Source organism: Ursus arctos, unplaced genomic scaffold, assembly GCF_023065955.2.
Source record: "Ursus arctos isolate Adak ecotype North America unplaced genomic scaffold, UrsArc2.0 scaffold_14, whole genome shotgun sequence".
Classification (NCBI taxonomy): Eukaryota; Metazoa; Chordata; class Mammalia; order Carnivora; family Ursidae; genus Ursus; species Ursus arctos.
This window is the reverse complement of record NW_026622808.1, coordinates 28328016-28345441: the sequence shown is the minus strand read 5'-3', so window position 1 is coordinate 28345441 and position 17426 is coordinate 28328016. Positions and strand designations below refer to the sequence as shown.

At 58.5% G+C, this 17426-nt stretch overlaps 1 protein-coding gene across 1 annotated transcript; it reads right to left on the bottom strand.

Moving 5' to 3' along the window:
* Positions 1 to 6031: 6031 nt before the first annotated feature.
* On the bottom strand, positions 6032 to 11301 carry TMEM59L (transmembrane protein 59 like). Its single transcript, XM_026500555.4, has 8 exons — positions 11052 to 11301; positions 9963 to 10119; positions 9752 to 9861; positions 8469 to 8621; positions 7776 to 7878; positions 7152 to 7269; positions 6934 to 7051; positions 6032 to 6678 (listed from the first exon to the last, which is right to left on the bottom strand). The coding sequence occupies exons 1-8, from the start codon at positions 11214 to 11216 to the stop codon at positions 6550 to 6552; spliced, it is 1053 nt and encodes a 350-aa protein (XP_026356340.1). The 5' UTR covers positions 11217 to 11301; the 3' UTR covers positions 6032 to 6549.
* Between the last annotated feature and the right edge of the window lie 6125 nt (positions 11302 to 17426).

Here is a 17426-nt window from a genome sequence, read left to right as displayed (position 1 = left end):
TCCATCAGGCCTGTATCAGTGTGGGAGGAAGACACAGGAAGGGGCAGAGGGTGCAACGTCCTAGATGACTCACAGAGCTGGGGGGAAAGACAAGGAAACTGAGGCTCAGAGAGCTATAGAGAGTCAGAGCTCTTCCTCAAGGTCACTTCTGCCGGCCCCTACTCCTTGGAAGAACCCTGGACAGAGGCAAAGGGCCTTCTCACTCCTGAGACTCCAGAAGGGGCCAGGAGTTACTTGGAAGAGGAGTCTGAGGGCATTTGCTTGGCACTTGGGGTGTCTCCCTCAGAGGTCCCAGGTGGCCCTGCTGGGAGAGTCCTCAAAAGTCTGCCAGTATGGGCGCTAAGGTCACACCAGACCCAATCACGCCCTCCCTGTGCGTCAGTTTGGGGTGGGGAAGGAGACAGATCATGGAGCCATAAGCAAGTCAATGGAGGAGAAAGACTCAGCAGGTGATGAGCTGAAATAAGGGCCTCAGGGAGGAAGGAAGATCCTGTAAAAAATGAACCAGGGACAGGGCCAGATTATCCAGGGAAAAAGAATTCTGGGGGGAGGGTACTGCCGCGCAAAGGCCCTGAGGTGCGCGCTATAGCAAGGGGAGAGGAAAGTAGAGGGAGAAGCAGACAGGAGGTGGCGGGGGCCAGGCCATGCGGGCCTCGTGGGCAGTGAGCGAAGCCCTCAAAAGGGTGGCTGATAGGTGTGAACATTGGTTTTCTCTGCACACACAGACACACACCTCCCATGCACACATGCACACACCCCCGGCACGCCTCTAACACACCCACGTATCGGAGACACCCTGCCCTCTCAGATTCTATCCATCCCTGAAAGCCCAACCAAGTCAGCTGCCACCTCTTCAGGCAACCATCACTCAACATGTATTTGGAAGGGACTCCTCTCCCCACACCACACACCCACGGCGCTCATAGTTTCTACCCACACCACCTGGCATTATTCATTCCACATCTATGAGGCACCCACTCTGGGCCCAGCCCTGGGCTGGTCACCAGAGCTTCCAGAATTCATAGACTAGACACATAGCAGCAAAACATACAAACTAAAATAAATAAATAAATAAATAAATAAATAAATAAATAAATAAATAAATAACCACTCTGCCCTTAGGGGGCTTAGTCCCAAGAGAGGGGAGGGGGATGAAGAGACTGGGACCCGTCACAGGTTTTCAGTTCCAAGAAGCCCAACACAAACTGGCTTAAGGCAAAAAAGGGACAGGGTGGACTTCAGGCGCATTTGATCCAGGACTTGCAGCACTGGCAGGAAGACGTGGCCTCTCTCCGTCCCTCCGGGAGGCTCTGTTGTGGTGGGAACCAATGCCCTGTGGCAGCTGCAGACTCACATCTTCCCAGCTCAGCAACCCCAGCTAACAGCGCGTGCCTCTCTCCCAGTAAATCCCACCAATGCCTGAGAAGGCTCGGGTCATGCTGCTCAACCTACCCTAAGCCCCCTAAGCTTGGTCCCACCAAACCAGAGCTCTGTCAAGGGGGAAGAAGAGAGGGGCACCTGGGTGGCTCAGTCGTTAAGTGTCTGCCTTCAGCTCAGGTTGTGATCCCAGGGTTCTGGGATCGAGCCCCGCATCAGGCTCTCTGCTCAGCGGGAAGCCTGCTTCTCCCTCTCCCACTGCCTCTGCCTGTGTTCCCTCTCTCGCTGTGTCTCTCTCTGTCAAATAAATAAATAAAATCTAAAAAAAAAAAAAAGAAGGAAGGAAGGAAGGAAGGAAGGAAGAAGAGAGCAACAGGTGGCAGGTAGATTCCTGTCAAATCCGCAGAGGCCTCCGAGCAGAAGGAGCAGCTATAGCAAAGGCCTGGAGGCTGGACCACTGATTCATGTGGAGGCTACCGCGGAAAACAGTGAGGACAGGACCCATTTTGTCTTCAGACCAAAAGGTAGGAGGGATATAACAGGAAAGGTGGTTGCCAGGTTGGAGAGTATTGAAACCCTTTATTTTTGGGGCACCTGGGTGGCTCAGTCGGTGAAGCACCTGCCTTGGGCTCGGGTCGTGATCGCAGGGTCCTGGGATCAAGTCCCACATCCAGCTCCCTGCTCAGCAGGGGAAACTGCTTCTCCCTCTGCCCCTCCCCCTGCTTAGGTGTGCTCTCTCTCTCTCTCTCTCTCTGACAAATGGATGAATAAAATCTTTAAAAAAGGAAAATTTAAGGGGCGCCTGGGTAGCGCAGTTGTTAGGCCTCTGCCTTCGGCTCAGGGAGTGATCCCAGCGTTCTGGGATCGAGTCCCACTTCGGGCTACTCCGCTGGGAGCCTGCTTCTTCCTCTCCCACTCCCCCTGCTTGTGTTCCCTCTCTCACTGGCTGTCTATCTCTGTCAAATAAATAGATAAAAAATCTTAAAAAAAAAAAAAGAAAACTGAAAACCTGATATTTTTTAAAAAAAGGAAAATTTAAAAAATAAAAAAGATAAATGATACATAAGTTAAAAAAACCCTTTATTTTTCAAGATTTTATTTATTTATTTGAGAGAGAGACAGAGAGAGCACAAATGGGGGTGGGGGAAGGCAGACGGAGAAGCAGACTCCCTACTGAGCATGGAGCCAGACATGGGGCTCGATCCCAGGACCCTGAGACCTTGAGCGGAGCCAAAGGCAGATACTTAACCGACTGAACCACCCAGGAGCCCCTATAGCCTTTAAAATGTAAGCAGAGCAGGGGCGCCTGGCTGGCTCAGTCGGTAGAGAAAGTGACTCTTAATTAATTTCAGGATTCTTCATTCGAGCCCCACGTTAGGTGTAGAGATTATTTAAAACTAAAAATCTTCAGGTGCCTGGGTGGGTCAATCAGTTAATCGTCTGCCTTTGGCTCAGGTCATGATCCTGGGGTCCCGGGACCCAGCCCCGCATCAGGCTCCCTGCTCAGCGGGAAGTCAGCTTCTCCCTCTGCCTCTGCCCCTCTCCGTACTCGCGCTCTCCCGCTCTCTCAAAGAAATAGATGAAATCTTTTTAAATCTTTTTAAAAGTAAATAAATAAAAGGTAAACAGAGGAAATCAGGTCGTGTCAAAGGGCAACAGGGAGTCATGGGGGGGTCAGCAGGGGAGGGATAAGGTCTAACCGCATGGAGGCAACGGACTTGACCAGGTGAGGCTGCTTCTAGAGTCTGAGAAACAGGGAGACATTCAAGCAAAAATAATTAATAATCACCTGCCCCATGCCAGGTCACATCTGAGGCTCTTGGGAGCTGCCTTCACGGCGTTTATAAAATTACGTTAAAGCAGGCCGACCTTGAAACAAGTGATTATTAATTAGCTGTAAACGTCAGGGCAGGGGCCGGAGCCGAACATGAGGCTAGCAAGGGATGCTGGCCCACTCTGAGGAGGCCAGGATGTCTTTTCCTGAGGAGGACCCCTTTTAGATGAGAACTCGGGCAAAGCAGGGCCGTGAGGGCGTTCCTGGCGTAGGGACATGCAAATGCAAAGGTCCTCGAACAGGAAGGAACAGGGTGGGCTCCAGGACGCCAGAGAGAACCACTGTGGCTGGAGCATAGTGGGCAAGGGGGAGAGCCTCCGTAGAAGTGATTGGAGATGCTCGTGTGGACAGATTGGGGGATGCCTCATTGGCCCATGTGGCTGTTTGGACTACTTGTGACAGCAGGAAACCCCGGGCGGGGCGGGGGGGGGGGGGATGATATCCAGGATCAGATTGCTTTATCCTGACACCTCCAAGCTCCTGCATGGAGCTAGAGGGTGGCTGGAGGGGAAGCAGGGAGCTCCAAAGGGAGGCAGGGGCAGCTGTTGGACGAGAGGTGGTGGTGACCTTGACCTTGGTGGTTGCCAAGGAGATGGAGAGAAACATGTGGGCTGGAGGTCAGAGGAAACAGGCCCTGCCAATGGGATAAGGTGGAAGGAGGTCAGGGAAGACTCAAGATGCCACCCAGGTGTTCAGAGCCATTGAGATGGGAGGCGGTGGGCAAGGCGACTAGGGTCCCCTTTGAGCTGGACTGAGCCGTTACAGTGGCCATGGAAGAGTGGTGATGGTCACACAACATTGCGGATGAACCTAATGTCACAGAATTGTACACTTAAGAACCGATCCAAGTGGGGCACCTGAGTGGCTCAGTCAGTTAAGCGTCCAACTCTTGATCTCAGCTCGGGTCTTGATCTCAGGGTGGTGAGTTCAAGCCCCGCATTGCATTCCACACAGGGTACGAAGCCTACTTAAAAATAAATAAATAAAATTTAAAAATTTTAAATTTGGGGGTGCCTGGGTGTCTCAGTCAGGTAAGCATCCGACTCGACTTCAGCTCAGGTCATGATCTCAGGGTGATGAGATCGAGCCCCGCACTGTTAAGCTCCTCGCTCAGCGGGAAGCCTGCTTGAGATTCTCTCCTTTCTCCTCCCCACCTAAAATAAATAAACCTTTAAAAATAACTGATTAAAATATGTGATATATGGGGTGCCTGGGTGGCACAGCGGTTAAGCGTCTGCCTTCGGCTCAGGGCGTGATCCCGGCGTTATGGGATCGAGCCCCACATCGGGCTCCTCCGCTGTGAGCCTGCTTCTTCCTCTCCCACTCCCCCTGCTTGCTTGTGTTCCCTCTCTCGCTGGCTGTCTCTATCTCTGTCGAATAAATAAATAAAATCTTTAAAAAAATAAATAAATAAAAATAAAATATGTGAGAGAGATATATATATATATTTGACCATCAAAAAAAAAAGATAGAGGAAAAACCTTAAATGTGCACTAACTCTACCTAAATAAAATGAAAAATGAAGTACTTAGGTCTCACTGGCCACGTCGCAAGGGATCCATAACGCCACGTGGCTGCGGGTGTTGCAGACAGAATGTTTCCCTCATTGCAGGAAGTTCTATTGGGCAGCACTGGTCTGCTGCTGCTTCTTGCCTCCACCCAGGGACCGTTTCTTGGCAACATTCCAAGAGGCTGCCTTCAAAGCCCACCGGGACCCAGAACAATACCCAGGGGGCGAAACTGTCTTTTAATGTTGGATCCTGATGCTCATGGTATCAGGCAAGGTGCTGGCAGGAAGGGATGCCTCAGGAGTCAGTAAAGGGGCTATTTGCAAAGGTGTGGGCAGGGTTGGGGAACTGACATGAGGGGGTGCAGCACCCCGGGGGAGCAGTAGTGGGGAGCTGTGACCACGCACAGGCTGAAGGTTGGGGGATGCAGGGAGGGACACCAGGAGAGAAACACCCTGACTTCTCACTCTTCCCTCCTCCTACCTCCTGCCTGTGCTGGTCCCCGCCCACTCCCACCCCCTCCCCGGCTGACTGTAGCCGAATGCAGAGAGCCCAAGCGGATCTCCTGGGACGCAAAGCAAGGTGAAGGATGGATGGCTGATAATCAGCCCCACTTGGTTCCCTCTAACCCCCTGCCCCCCACCCACCTGTCCCCCATAGGCCTCCATCACCCCCTGAAAACCTCCACCCCACTGACCACCACACCACTCATCCCAAACTCTCCCCAGGAATCTCGGACTGCCAGCAATAGAAACCACTTCAGTTGACTGAAGCTAAAAGGGGATTTTTTTGGAAGGATCTCTGGGAGTCTGCAGAATGGACAGGAAGGATGGAGAGCCAAGGCTCTCATCGGCATAGGCTGCTCCTGTCCTACAAGCTTCCTCTCCGATGCAAAGTACAGGGCAAGAATGCCAAGTCCGGACCCCTTGGACAGGGAAGGGGATAGGACCCACGGTCAGTGCCCTGAAGCTGCCCCCAGTGGGGCAGAGCTCCATCCCCGAAAGAAAGGGGAATGGAAGCCAGATGGCTGCAGCATTAACCAAACATTCTCCTCAAGATTCGACCTATGCATTTCAGAGGAGGGACCCCAAAAGGGAGGCAAGAAGGGGTACCGACCCATCCGGGCCAAGCAGGTAGCATAAGCCACTCTTCCAGGGACATCCCTAGTCGGAAGTGTGATGTGGGCTGGGCAGCAGCAGAGGGGCTGTCCCCATCTCAGGAAGGGCCAAGTGGACAGGGACCATGGCCTTGCTCAGGTTATTTTCCCAAGGGCAGATGGAAAGACAAACAGAAGTAGGCTCAGTCCAAAATATCTTTTATATACACGGTTTATTCCTCCCGACCCCCACACTGCAGCCCCAGCCTCAGCCGCCCTCCCAGCGTGGAGCTGCCCACCACCAACTCTCTCAGGGGCCTCCTCTCTCGGGACTGGATCTCTGGAGGGGGGGGGGAAGGAGGGAGCCCTAGCACAGGGTGGTTCCCCTGTGTCCTCAGCCCCCATCCTCCAAAGGAGAAGGGAGGAAGGAGGGAGACAGCACAGAACTGGGGTTTGAATACTCAAGAAGCTACAAGATAGAAGACAAAAGTAGCACACTCTGGGAAAGGGGGAAGCAGGGAGGAACCAAGGCCAGATCTCTCGTCCCCCCCCCCCCCCCAGTAGGGGCATGGCAATCCCAGGACCCAGAGGGGCAAGAGGCGGGACTGGGGAAAGAAGGAGGATCAAGGATGGAGGAGCCCAAGGATGGTCCCACCCTGACATGGACTCCTGGGCACAGGGCAAGGGAGGCCCGAGGAGCCCCTGCACTGGGTGATGCATGGGCCGATCGAGACCTACAGCTTGGTCAGGTCCAACTTCAGCTTGTAGGGTGGGGGGCTGTCCCCAAAAGCATGCGACGGGGGAGGATACAGGGGCCAGTCTGGCTCTACCATGAAGCCCTTGTGCTGCTCCAGGGTCAGGGGCTGCAGGGGGAGGAAGAGGGAGGGAGGGAGGGCTACTGAGCCCCCACCAAGCCAGGGCTCCTTCCCACCCCTGATCTCAGGTCACCCCATCTAAGGGTTGGCATTGTTTCCCCCCACACACTCCATAAGGAAGCGAAGAAACTTGCCCAGTGTCCCACAGCAAGTCAGGGGACCTTGTCTTCAGCGGAGAGCGGGTGGCCCAATTCAGAACCAAGGAGCAGCCCTTCTCCCACCCCTCCGCCCGGCCCCACCCACCTGGAACTTGAGGTGCTGGCCAGGTGCGGTCACCAGGGTGGAGCAGCTCAGCCACAGCATCACCAGCACAGAAAGGAAGAGGCAGCAGGCCAGGATCCAGCGAGGGAGCCCCGAGCGCCTGACCCGTCCAGAAGGCACGCTCAGCGGTCCTAGTGGGGTTTGGGAGACCCTTCCCTCCAGCTACACTCCCATCCCACCCCCAGGGTCCTGCCACCCACCGGGACATGCAACTGAGGAAGTCGTTGTCCTGCAGCTCATCGGATTCCACCTTGGCCTTACTGCTGGTCTTGACTCGGATCTTGGCCTTCCTTACCTTGTCCAAGGGGCCTACAGGGTCTGAGAGACAGGTCATCTCTTAGCAGCCCCCAGGCCTCCCCCAAGAGGCCATGGCAGCCATGGAGAGGACAAAGGAGACCAGGCCCTGGGGCAATGGGGCATGGAGTCCTGGAATGGATCAGAACCCTGGGAAATGGACCATGGAATCCTGGGAAATAGACCATGGAACCTGGGAGCGCTAGGAGATGGACCACGGAACCTAGGAAGATGAATCACAAAACCCTGGAAGACAGACCACGGAACCCTGGGAGGTGGACCAGGGAAGCCTGGGAGGATCATGAATCTCCAGGAGAAGAATAGCAGACCCCTGGAGATGGACTGCGGAATCCTGGGAAACAGACCACAGAACCATGAGAGATGGATCATGGAACCCTGGAAGATGGACCAAGGAACCCTAAAAGTTGAGAAAGAGAAATCCCATTCCTAGAGGGTTCATTTGCCAGGAGGATTCCTTCTGGCACCGGAGCCACCTGTAGAAGGAACATTGGTCTAGCCTTGGACCTTACCCACATGCACCTCCAAGGCCTCAGGGTGGGATCCCCGCCAGGTCACCTCTACTCGCTGCAGACGGGCCCCCTCATGCCCCAGGCTCTCTACCACAGGCTGGGTCTGGGTCAGGAACAAGACAGCACAGAAGAGCCATTTAGAAACGCACCACCTTGGCCCTGATGTGTGTCCCATGTAGGCTACATTGTCCCATGCCCAGCCGGCACATAGTTCCGCTGGGTGCAGAGAGGACACCCTTCAGTGGGGCTGTGTCCTGTGACATCTGGGATATGGTTCCCTGCTCCTGCGGGCCTCTCAATTCTTCTTGACCCGATCCTTTAACTCCTGAAGTAGGAACATTATTTAGGCCAAGCCCATAGGATCACAGGGATTGGCTGAGAGATGGTTACATGACCCAGCCAGGGCCAATCAAAGTAAGTCTCAACTGAGCAAAACCTTCGGAGAGGTTATACTCTAGAGCCTTAGGCATCTACCCAGCTATCAGGTGGGAAGAGCTTGCCTGGGAATGCAGCTTCCGCCAAGGGCAGCAGAGTCAAGGAGGGGAGTGAGACCATGAAGCCCTGAACCTAGCTGGGTCTGAACACTGATCCCCCGAGGACTTGGCATCCCGTGAGCCAACAGCCAGTGCATCCCGCCGTCTTACCCTGATCACCCACTTACCACACTGGCACAGCCCCCACCAGAGCGCTCACCTGGAACACCACAACCTTCCCGTTGTCAGTCTGCAGGTAGTACGTCCAGGTGGAGGAGACAAAGCCCTGGGCCGAGTTGACAAGGTCATTGCAGAGGGTGGAAAACAAGTCCAGGAGCGAAAGGGCCCCACTTGGAGCTTCCAGGACCTTTCTCTGCCAAGGGAAGGCCCAAGGCACAGACATGTCACCAAGGTAGGGAGGTGAGCTGGGAGAGTTCACCGTGACCGGAATTTGCTAAGTGGTTTGGGGCGACAGGGCATCATGCCGTGAATGCTGCATTTGGCTCGCTGCTGCCCTTGGAGAAGGGGATTGCCCTTTCTGAGCCCTGAAATGGGGATGATTCTCTTCCGTCCTGGGGTTGTTACAAGACTTTAACTAGACGATGGCACAGCACCAATGCATAATATGTAGTAGCTGCTATTATTAAAAATTCCCATCATCATTCTTATTTTGACAGCATCAGGAGAGAATTCAGAACAGGAAGGAATGATAGCGCAGCGTGCTTTTATGAACAATGAAGTCCTGGAGGGGGTGGAGGAAAACGGGTGAAGGGGAGGGACTTTCTGGGGAACCTTAATCCAGGGGTCTCTGGCTGTGATAAATGATTTCCTATGCCTTAGTTTCCCCTGATACAGTGTTTCCTAGACTCACTCACGGACATGATGGGTGAGCAGTTATTCTCTCTCCCTGGGGTGGGGGGGTTGCTCCTCCCTGAAACTCAGTTCGGAGCCCCACCCATGACAGTGGCCACCTGTTCACCAAAAGGAAAGTGCTTAGACCAGCACCTGGCATGCAGTAGGAGCTCAATAAAGTCAGCTCTGATAGCACTGAGGATGAGTGAGGTGAGGGGTGGTCACAAGCCTGGGTGGCACCAGCTTTAAATCCCATCTCTTGCCCAGCCCTAACTGTGTGACCTTGGGCAGTAGCTTCGTGGGCATGAAATGGGAGTGACACTGTCCCAGGTGCCTCTAGGTGGCATGAGGAATTTGGGACGGGCTGTGGTCAGGCCCAGACCAGGACAAATGATTGATATCCACTGGCTGTTTTCTGCCATTTACTCCCTGTACGGTGGTGGGAGGGGAGGCGCTTCCCATATCACAGAGATGATAATTAAGGCTTGAGGCAAGATATGACTCCATCGAGGATCCCCAGTGAGGATCCCCAGTGAGCCCAGAATGGACTACAGAGCCTGGGAGACTCCAGACGTGAGTGTAGATTGGGGGGGCGGGGTAGAGAGAAGGGGGAGGGGATGGTCCCAGGGCCACAGGTGGGAGGGTGCCCACCTTCTGCTCTGGCTCTGGCTCGGGTTCAGGCTCCGGCTCCGGGTTCTGGCTCCAGCAGCCCTCGCTGCAGGCCTGCTGCTCCGTCTCCTTCACGTAGGCCTCCACACAGGCTGGGGGTGGGGTAAGGTGGGGAGGGGGCAGGAGGGGTGACTAGAGGGGGACCCTTCCCAGGCCACCTCTCCCCACCCTGGCCCACCCGGCCAGCCCTCACCTGCTTCACACTCAGTCTGGGTGGCGTTAGGCTTGGAGCTCCTTGCCACAAATCGGCAGATGGAGAAGAGGCGGCAGCCGCGCTCACAAGCACTGATCAGGACAGCCCTGTCATACTCATAGGGGGACTCAGAAGGGTCCTCCTCCTCAAGCTCTGCCTGGGAAAGGGGACATGGGTTTCAGGCGGGGGTTGGGGTGGAGGAGGGCTGCACTGCACACAGTCAGAGCAGGAGGTAGGAGATTTGTTGTCCCCTCCCTCTCCCCCCAAACCCAGAGAGACTGAGGTGGGGAGGGGAAGGCTAAGAATATTAGTGGGGGTTCTTAGCTCTGAGGAAGGGAGAGGGGGGTGGACCATGGAGGACACTGGGTTTGGGCAGTGGTTGTAAAATGGATAAGTTGAAGAGAAATGACCCCCCCCCCCAAGGGTCCAGGCAGGAGGGCAGAGATTGAGGGGGATTCTCAGGCCTGAGGAAGGAGGGAGGAGGCTAAGAGGAGGAGGTTTTGTCATCTCTTCTGGCCTGGGAAAATGGAGATCCAGCTGGTGGGGGGTGGGTGAGGATGTGAATGGGGGCTGGTAGCCCTTGGAGAGGTAGGGAGGAGGATGTGGAAGGAGGAGGAAGAGGAAGAGGAGGAGGAGAGGACCGTCAGACCTGAGGGAGGTGGGGGATGGGCGCCCCAAGGGTCTTTGCGCAGCAAAGTGCGGCCAGAGCCAGCGAGGGGGCCTAAGAAACCTCAATCCCCTCCCCGCCCCTCCCTTGGAAGGACCCCCCAACTCCGCATTCATCGGAGGGACTCGCATCTCCAAACCCTCTCCCAATCCGAGGGACCCCCCCCCCAGTCCCTTCCCCGCGGGAGGAACAACCCCCATCTCCATCCAAGGGATCCCCGACCCCAGCGCTCGCCTCGACAGAAGGGACCCCAGTCCTTCCCTCACCAGAGGGACCCACCTCCATTGTTGAATCCCCATTTCCGACTCCTTCCCGCTCAGAAGAACCCCTATCTCGCGCTCCCAACGGAGGGAACCGCATCCCCCGCCCCTCCCCCACCGGAGAGATCTCGGGTCCTCCGGCTGGCGCCGCATGCGCTTCACCTGCGAGAGCTGCGGACCAGGATAGCGGTCGCGGCACCGCAGCTGGCAGCTCTGCGTATCCCCGAGTTGCGGGGCGAAGGGGTCGCGGGCGGGCGGCGCAGGGGTGGCAGGTGGAGGCTGCAGCAGCAGCAGCAGCAGCGGCGGCATCAGCGCGACCGAAGCCATGGCCGTGCCGGGAGCGAGGGGCTCGGGGGGACGCCGGCTCCTGGCAGGCACCGAGGATGCAGCGGCGGCGGCGGGGACCGGGTCGCTGACGTCACCCGAGCGAGGCAGCCTGGGAAGGGGGGGCGGGGGATGCGGAGAACGGGCGGGGTAGCCGCGCTGCGGCACCGTCGGGGTGCGGGCGGGGCGGGGCAGGTGGACCGTGATCCCCTGCCGTCTGTCCCATCCCGGGGGTGCTATGGCACCGCCCTCGTATCCACGGGCTAGAGGATCTCAGCCAGCGCTATGGGGCCAAAAGGAAGCAAATAGGGTGATTGAATGGGGTGTCTCTTGGCCAGGGGATTCAGGGATGGCCTCCCCGAGAAGGCAAAATTTGAGCTGGCCACGCGGGGAGGGCAATCCAGGCACAGGGAACACCGAGTGCCCTGAGGCGGGAAAGAGAGTGTTGGAAGAGAAGGTAGGAGGGCGGTGCTGCTGGAACCAGAGACTGGAGATGAGGGACATGAGCGAGGGTCACAGCGCTGTGTCAGCGAAGGTGTCCGGAAGGTCCGTGGCATCATGTCCTTTGCCACCCAAGTGAGAGAGATGGCAACTTTGTAATTGGTTTGCCTCTTGTAGGAAGCCCTCCCAGGCCCTTCAAGGTCCCCCCAGCCTCGCCCACTTCTGGCCCAGCGGTGACCCACAGGCCTGGGGGATCTAGCGCTCTCTACCCCAACTGGGGGCCTCTCGGCCCGGGGCTGAGTGAGAGGGGGCACAGAGGTGCAAGTAGGCGCGGGTGGGAGTGCTGCTAAAATTCCTAATTCTTGTGGGAAAACTTGGGACAGACAGGACACTTCTGGCTTCCATAACTGCCACACTCCAAGGTGACAGATTGGAGCCCCATGGATCTCGGTTTAAGAGGTCTCCCTAGCTTCCTCTCTGTCGGGCATGATAGTGGAGGCGCCTCCCTAAGCCTAGGTCCCCCGCAAAGACGACCCCCCCCCCGCCCGCTGGCATGCCCCGTGCAGGTGCCTGCCGAGGTCGCGCTGCCGCCCGCGTGGCTTCCGTCTACGCTCCGCCCCCACAGACGGGGCGGCAGCCACTTGGGGTCGGCGGGTGAGAGGGCGCCGCAGGTTCCGGCAGAGGAGGAAGGGACCCCGGGGGGGGCCTGGTGCACCCCCTCCCCGGCCGGCCGCGGCGCTTTCATCTCCGCAGCCTCGGCCGGCCCCCACGTGGCTTAATCAGGCGCGGCTGTGCCTGGCGGACCCTGAACATCTGGATCCCGGCGCGGCCCCTCCCCCGCCCCGCCCCTCCTGGGCTACTCCGCTGCGACCCTGCGGCAAGGGCCTCCAGCCCGCGGTTTTCGCGAAAGCTAGTGAACCCCGGGTCTAACCCGCCGGAGTCAGAGCCTGTGCCTTGGGAAATAGCCATTAGTTAAGACCAATGCTGTCTCCCATTTCACGGTGGGAAACGTAGGCTCCAGGACCCCTCAGCAGAGCTAGGATTCAAGCCCACACTTGTCAACTCGGAGCCCTGCGCGCTTCTTCTACAATTACTGTGCTTCATTCATCCCAAACAAAGCCCTTCCCAGGAATTTTCTTGCAACAACCTCTAAGGAAGTACCGGTAGCGTTGTCTAATTTACAGATGAGGAAACTGAGGCTCAGGGTGGGAAAAGGGGTGGGCGAGCGACAGAAGCAAAGAGAGGCGGGAGGAGGTTGTGGCATCGGACATAAGAGGCGTCACTTAAAGCGCAACAGGAGGGAAAGACTCCCCGCATCCTTTTGCGGAAGGGGAAACTGAGGCTGGAGAGGCTGGGGCGCTGGCCTAGGTTGCCAGAGAAGAGCGAGAGGGCTTGGTTGCCGCCCACCCACCCCCCTTTCCGCTCCACTAGGCCGCTGGGGGCTGGAGCGGAAGGAGGACTTGACCCTGGCCCCCCAGGTGAGCCCCCGCGCCCCTCCTGCCGTTCCCGAGGGAGCAGGTCCAGGTGAGGGGCGGGAGGGCCGGCGGGCGGCCGGGGTCGGGTTTCAGGAAATCCGCCGACATTCCTTCGGGGCTTAAGAGGGAAAGTTGACTCGGCGCCGCCCCTCGCCCCCCCCCCCACTTCCTACCCCCCGGGGCGGCCCGGCCGGGGGCGGCAGGCGCGGGGCGCTGCGGCCGGCCTGGGCGTGAATCAGCGGCTGGCCGGGCGTCCGGGAAGCGGCGGCCGAGGTCAGGGCGGGCATCGGACAAGCGCCCTTTGTCCCTTGCCGCCCTCACCACGACCCCGCTGACCCCCACCCTCAAGCTGGGTACAGGCTGAGGAGGAGGCACGGCACGGTGGCGCCGGCGCTTGCTGACGGAGGGGCGGAGGGAGGGGAAAGGGGCACAGCTGTCCGCCCCCCCCACACACACACCGCAGCTGGCGCCTCCTAGAACCCAGACGGCCGAGGTTCTCCAGGGTGCCGAGGGGCGGGGAACCCAGGCCTCCGGGGCCAGTGCGCAGAGGCCCTGACCTAGACCTAGGCAGCACTCCTGAGGCCCCACCTCCAATGCCTATGGGGTCTGAATTTCTCAAGTTCAGCGCACAAAGCTTTGAACCTAGGCATCCCAGGTACCCGGCTCAGGCTCCAGAGTAGAAATGATAAAGCTGCATCTTCTCCTGCACACAGGTCCTGAACCCAAATTCTGCTGTCCCAACTCATGTCCAGGTCCCCTGCTTCCTGGGAACCCAGGCCTGGAACACGGGTGCTAATCCCGTACTGAGGGACCCTGAGCATGGGAGAAGCAGTGCTGTGCTCTACTCACTCCCACTGGCTCTGGGTTCCTAGGGACCACTGAAGGTGCTGTTACTACTGCCTTCTCCCCAGGGTCCCCTCGATGCCCTTCAGTTACACAGGGAGCTGGGGCTGGAGGGTTTCCTCCAACCTAATCCTTAGATGCAAAGTGTGCGGACTAAGAAGGAGCCCTTCCCTGGCCCAGGTGGGGCCCTCTCTCCATCTGCCCCCTCAGTACATTCCCAGCCACCTTCAAGGACTTGGGTCAATATTTGCCAGAAGTTGCGTCAATGCTGGTTTCCCTGCCAGCGCAAAAGGCGGTCGGACTGGGAAGGAAAGGGTTAAACCTCTGGGAGCACTGCGGGCAGGGAAACGAGCACCTGGGGGTCAAATCTTTCCTTAAAGTCAAAGGTACGATGTAAAGGTTACCCGGGGGAGAGAGGGCTTGCTCCAGGGCAGGGCTGGGCAAATGATCCTTACCCTTCTGTGGGTAAGGACCAGAGAGGGATGGCTACCAGCTTGGGTCACATAGCAAGTCAGGGGGCGTGGGCCTCACTTGGGACCCCAGGCAGCATCATTCACTGGGACCCCAGGCAGCATTATTCACTAGGACTGAGTTTTCTTGCCACTTGGAAGAACTGAGAATTCATCCTTCCATTTTGCAAATATTCATTGAGCTCTTCTGTGGCCCTCACTGGGCCCAGCATGAGGTCCTAATGGCTCTCAGGGCACTCACAGTGGAAAGAAAATAAGTCTCAAGAGAAAGACAATGTTCAAAAAGCTGTGTTAGAAAGATAATTTTTAAAGGTGAAGGGGATGAAGGGTGCCTGGAAAGGGTGGGGGGCCCCTCTGAGGTGACACTTGACTCATGACCTGATGGAAGAGAAGGTGCTAAGTGGGGGGAAATTTGGGAGAAGTGCATCCCTGCAGAGGGAACAGCAAATCTGCAAAGACCCTGTGATAGCAACAAGCATGGTGTGTTTGGGGAAACAGGGCTGCAGTGACTGGAGCAAAGTGAGGGAGAGGAAAGGGAAAAGGAGAGTGGAGGAGAGGAAGGGTGCGGGGGGGGGGGGGATAGGGCGGCTGGGCAGAGAAGACCTGCTTTGCTTCTTTTAAAAGCTCCCTCTGCCTGCCATGCAGACGAGGAAGGGCAGGAGGGTCCCTGGGGATGCCCAGGAGGAGGCCGGGCACTATCCCAGAGGGAGATGGTGGGGCCTGGACCTGGACGGGGTGGGGAGAAGGGGTCAGAATCTCAGAATGGGGATGTGTTTTGGAATCAGAGCCAACAGGATTTGCTGATGGATTGGACATGGGGGATGAGCGAAGGAGAGAGTTGTCACGCACGCCTCCAGGTCTCTGGCCTGAGCACCTGGGTGGATGGGGGAGCCTTTTCCCCGAAACCCAGGGATGACTGGGGGAGGAGCAGAGATTGGGGGGAAAATATCAAGATTTCTCTCCAGAAGCCTGAAGTCCTGCAGGAGGGAGTCAAACTTTGCAGGGCAGAGGTTGTGGGGGAGGGGCTGTGCATCTCCTGAAAACACAGTTCCAGTCAAGAACTGCCACCGCCTCTTAACCCTCCCATCACCGGGCAGGTGGAACTATAGTCCCATTTTTCAGAGGTGGCAAACTGAGACCTGGGGACCACCCCTGCTCCAAAAGAGCATGCCCCCAGCGCCGGGTACTGTGCCAAGGGCTTAGACTCTGGCACCTTCTGCGGCATTGCATCTTCTCACAGAAGACCTTAGGCTGGCTGGGAGCCGCCCACTGTACAGAGCAGAAAACTGAGGCCGAGAGGCCTGGTTGCATCAGTAAGCGGCAGCATACCACTCCAGGGCTTTACTCTCCGCCTCAGAAACCCATCCAGGATCCAGACTGTGGGTGTGCAGAGCCTCCAAGATCCTGTCCTCCAATCCTCTTTTCTCTGACAGTCTGGGGTCTGAGCTGGGGATCCAAGTAACAGGAGTGCAGGGTAGCCTTGAGCAAACAAGCTGAGGACTCCAGAGCCACCCTCACACTTTTACCCCATTGGCTGGTTAGGGATATGGAGAGAGGGTCCAGGCCTCTAAGGGAACCCCCCTGTAAGGGGGAGTTAGAGCCCTTCCTCTCTCTGGACACACCGCTGGGGGCAGGGCTGAGACTCGAACCTCCGGGTTGGAGGCGTCCCTGGAACTCTCGTCTCAAGCACCCCCTAAACCTCCTTGGAGGCCAGGAGCCCTTCTAGCTTGGGCGCCGAACCGGGTGCTGAGCGGGGCGGGGGGGGGGGGGTCCGGCGCCGGGGCCAGGGGGGGTCCCGAAACCCAAGCAGTGGCCAAGAATAATAACACGGAGAAGGATCCCGGAGCAGAAAAAGGAAGACAGACTATGCGTCGCTCCGGGCAGCCGGCGTTACCTGGAGTCGGCGGGCGGCGGCCGCCGGAGCGATTACTCACTGCGTGGCGCACCCCACCCGCGGGCCGCTGAACTGATGTTTCCGTGGGGAGGGGTGTCACCGAGTCGGGGGGGGGGGACTCCTTACAGCTCTCCTTCTGGGAATCCTTCCCGTTCCGCTTGCGGGCACTGGGCAAACCCCCGTCCCCGCTCCCACCAGAGCCCATTTCTCCCCGTCTGTCCACGCGGGAGCTCCCTCCTAAGGTCCCCGGGAGCCTCCCGAGGAACCTCAGCCCTGTCCTGCGTGAAGGGGACAGCTGAGCCAGGGCGAGGGCCCGGGACTCCGTTGCCTTCCAGCCTTTTCTCAGTCTTCCCTCCAGCAAAGCCTGGGACCGAGGCTGCGCGCAGAGGACCGAGGAGAGGCGGGATGAAATGGGAGGCTGGGGGCGCTGGGCCGAGAGCGGTGGGACCGGCGCGTCCAGGGCGTGGGGCTGGGGGGGGTGGGGTTGCGACTCTCAGGCCCCTGGGGAAGAGGGGGGGTGGAAATGGGAGCAGGCGGGGCTCAGGGACCACTCGGGGGGGCGGGGCCAAAATCTGGGGTGGGGGCCGAGACAGGATGGGGGGAGGAGCGGGCCAGGGCTGGGGGCCGCAGGAGACACTTAAGGGGCACAGGGCTGAAAGCAGGGTGCAGGGAAGTGGACAGGGGTATGGAAACGGGATTGGGGGCGCCAGGTCCCAGACTGGGGGTGGGGAGCCTGGAGCTGGCGGGGTTGGAAAGAGAGTTCTCAGGCTGGTAGGGGCTGAGTGGGGGCTTCCAGGCCCCGGGACAGGGCGCACGCGGTGCGCAGCGGGGCGGAGGCCGGACGGGTGGGGCGCGCGGTGCCCGCGGGCGGGCGGGCGGCGGGGAGGCCGGTGCGGGGCCCGCCGCCCCCCCGGGGCCGGGCCGGGCCGGGGGCGGGGCCGGGCGGGGCCAGCGGCGCATTAGCGCCTTGTCAATTCGGCTGCTCAGACTTGCTCCGGCCTCCGCGCCCGCGCCCAGCGACGTGCGGGCTACCCTGCCCGCGCCCTCCCGCGCCGGCCTCGAGCCCCGCGCCCAGCGCCGCCGCAGCCGC

Excerpts from the sequence above, each read along its gene's own strand:
- TMEM59L (XM_026500555.4), bottom strand. The coding sequence starts at position 11,216 with ATGGCTTCGGTCGCGCTGATGCCGCCGCTGCTGCTGCTGCTGCTGCAG. Across the intron at positions 10,120-11,051 it reads CTGGTCCGCAGCTCTCGCAG|GCAGAGCTTGAGGAGGAGGA; the intron begins GTGAAGCGCATG and ends CCCCTTTCCCAG. Across the intron at positions 8,622-9,751 it reads AGCCAGAGCCAGAGCAGAAG|AGAAAGGTCCTGGAAGCTCC; the intron begins GTGGGCACCCTC and ends TTCCCTTGGCAG.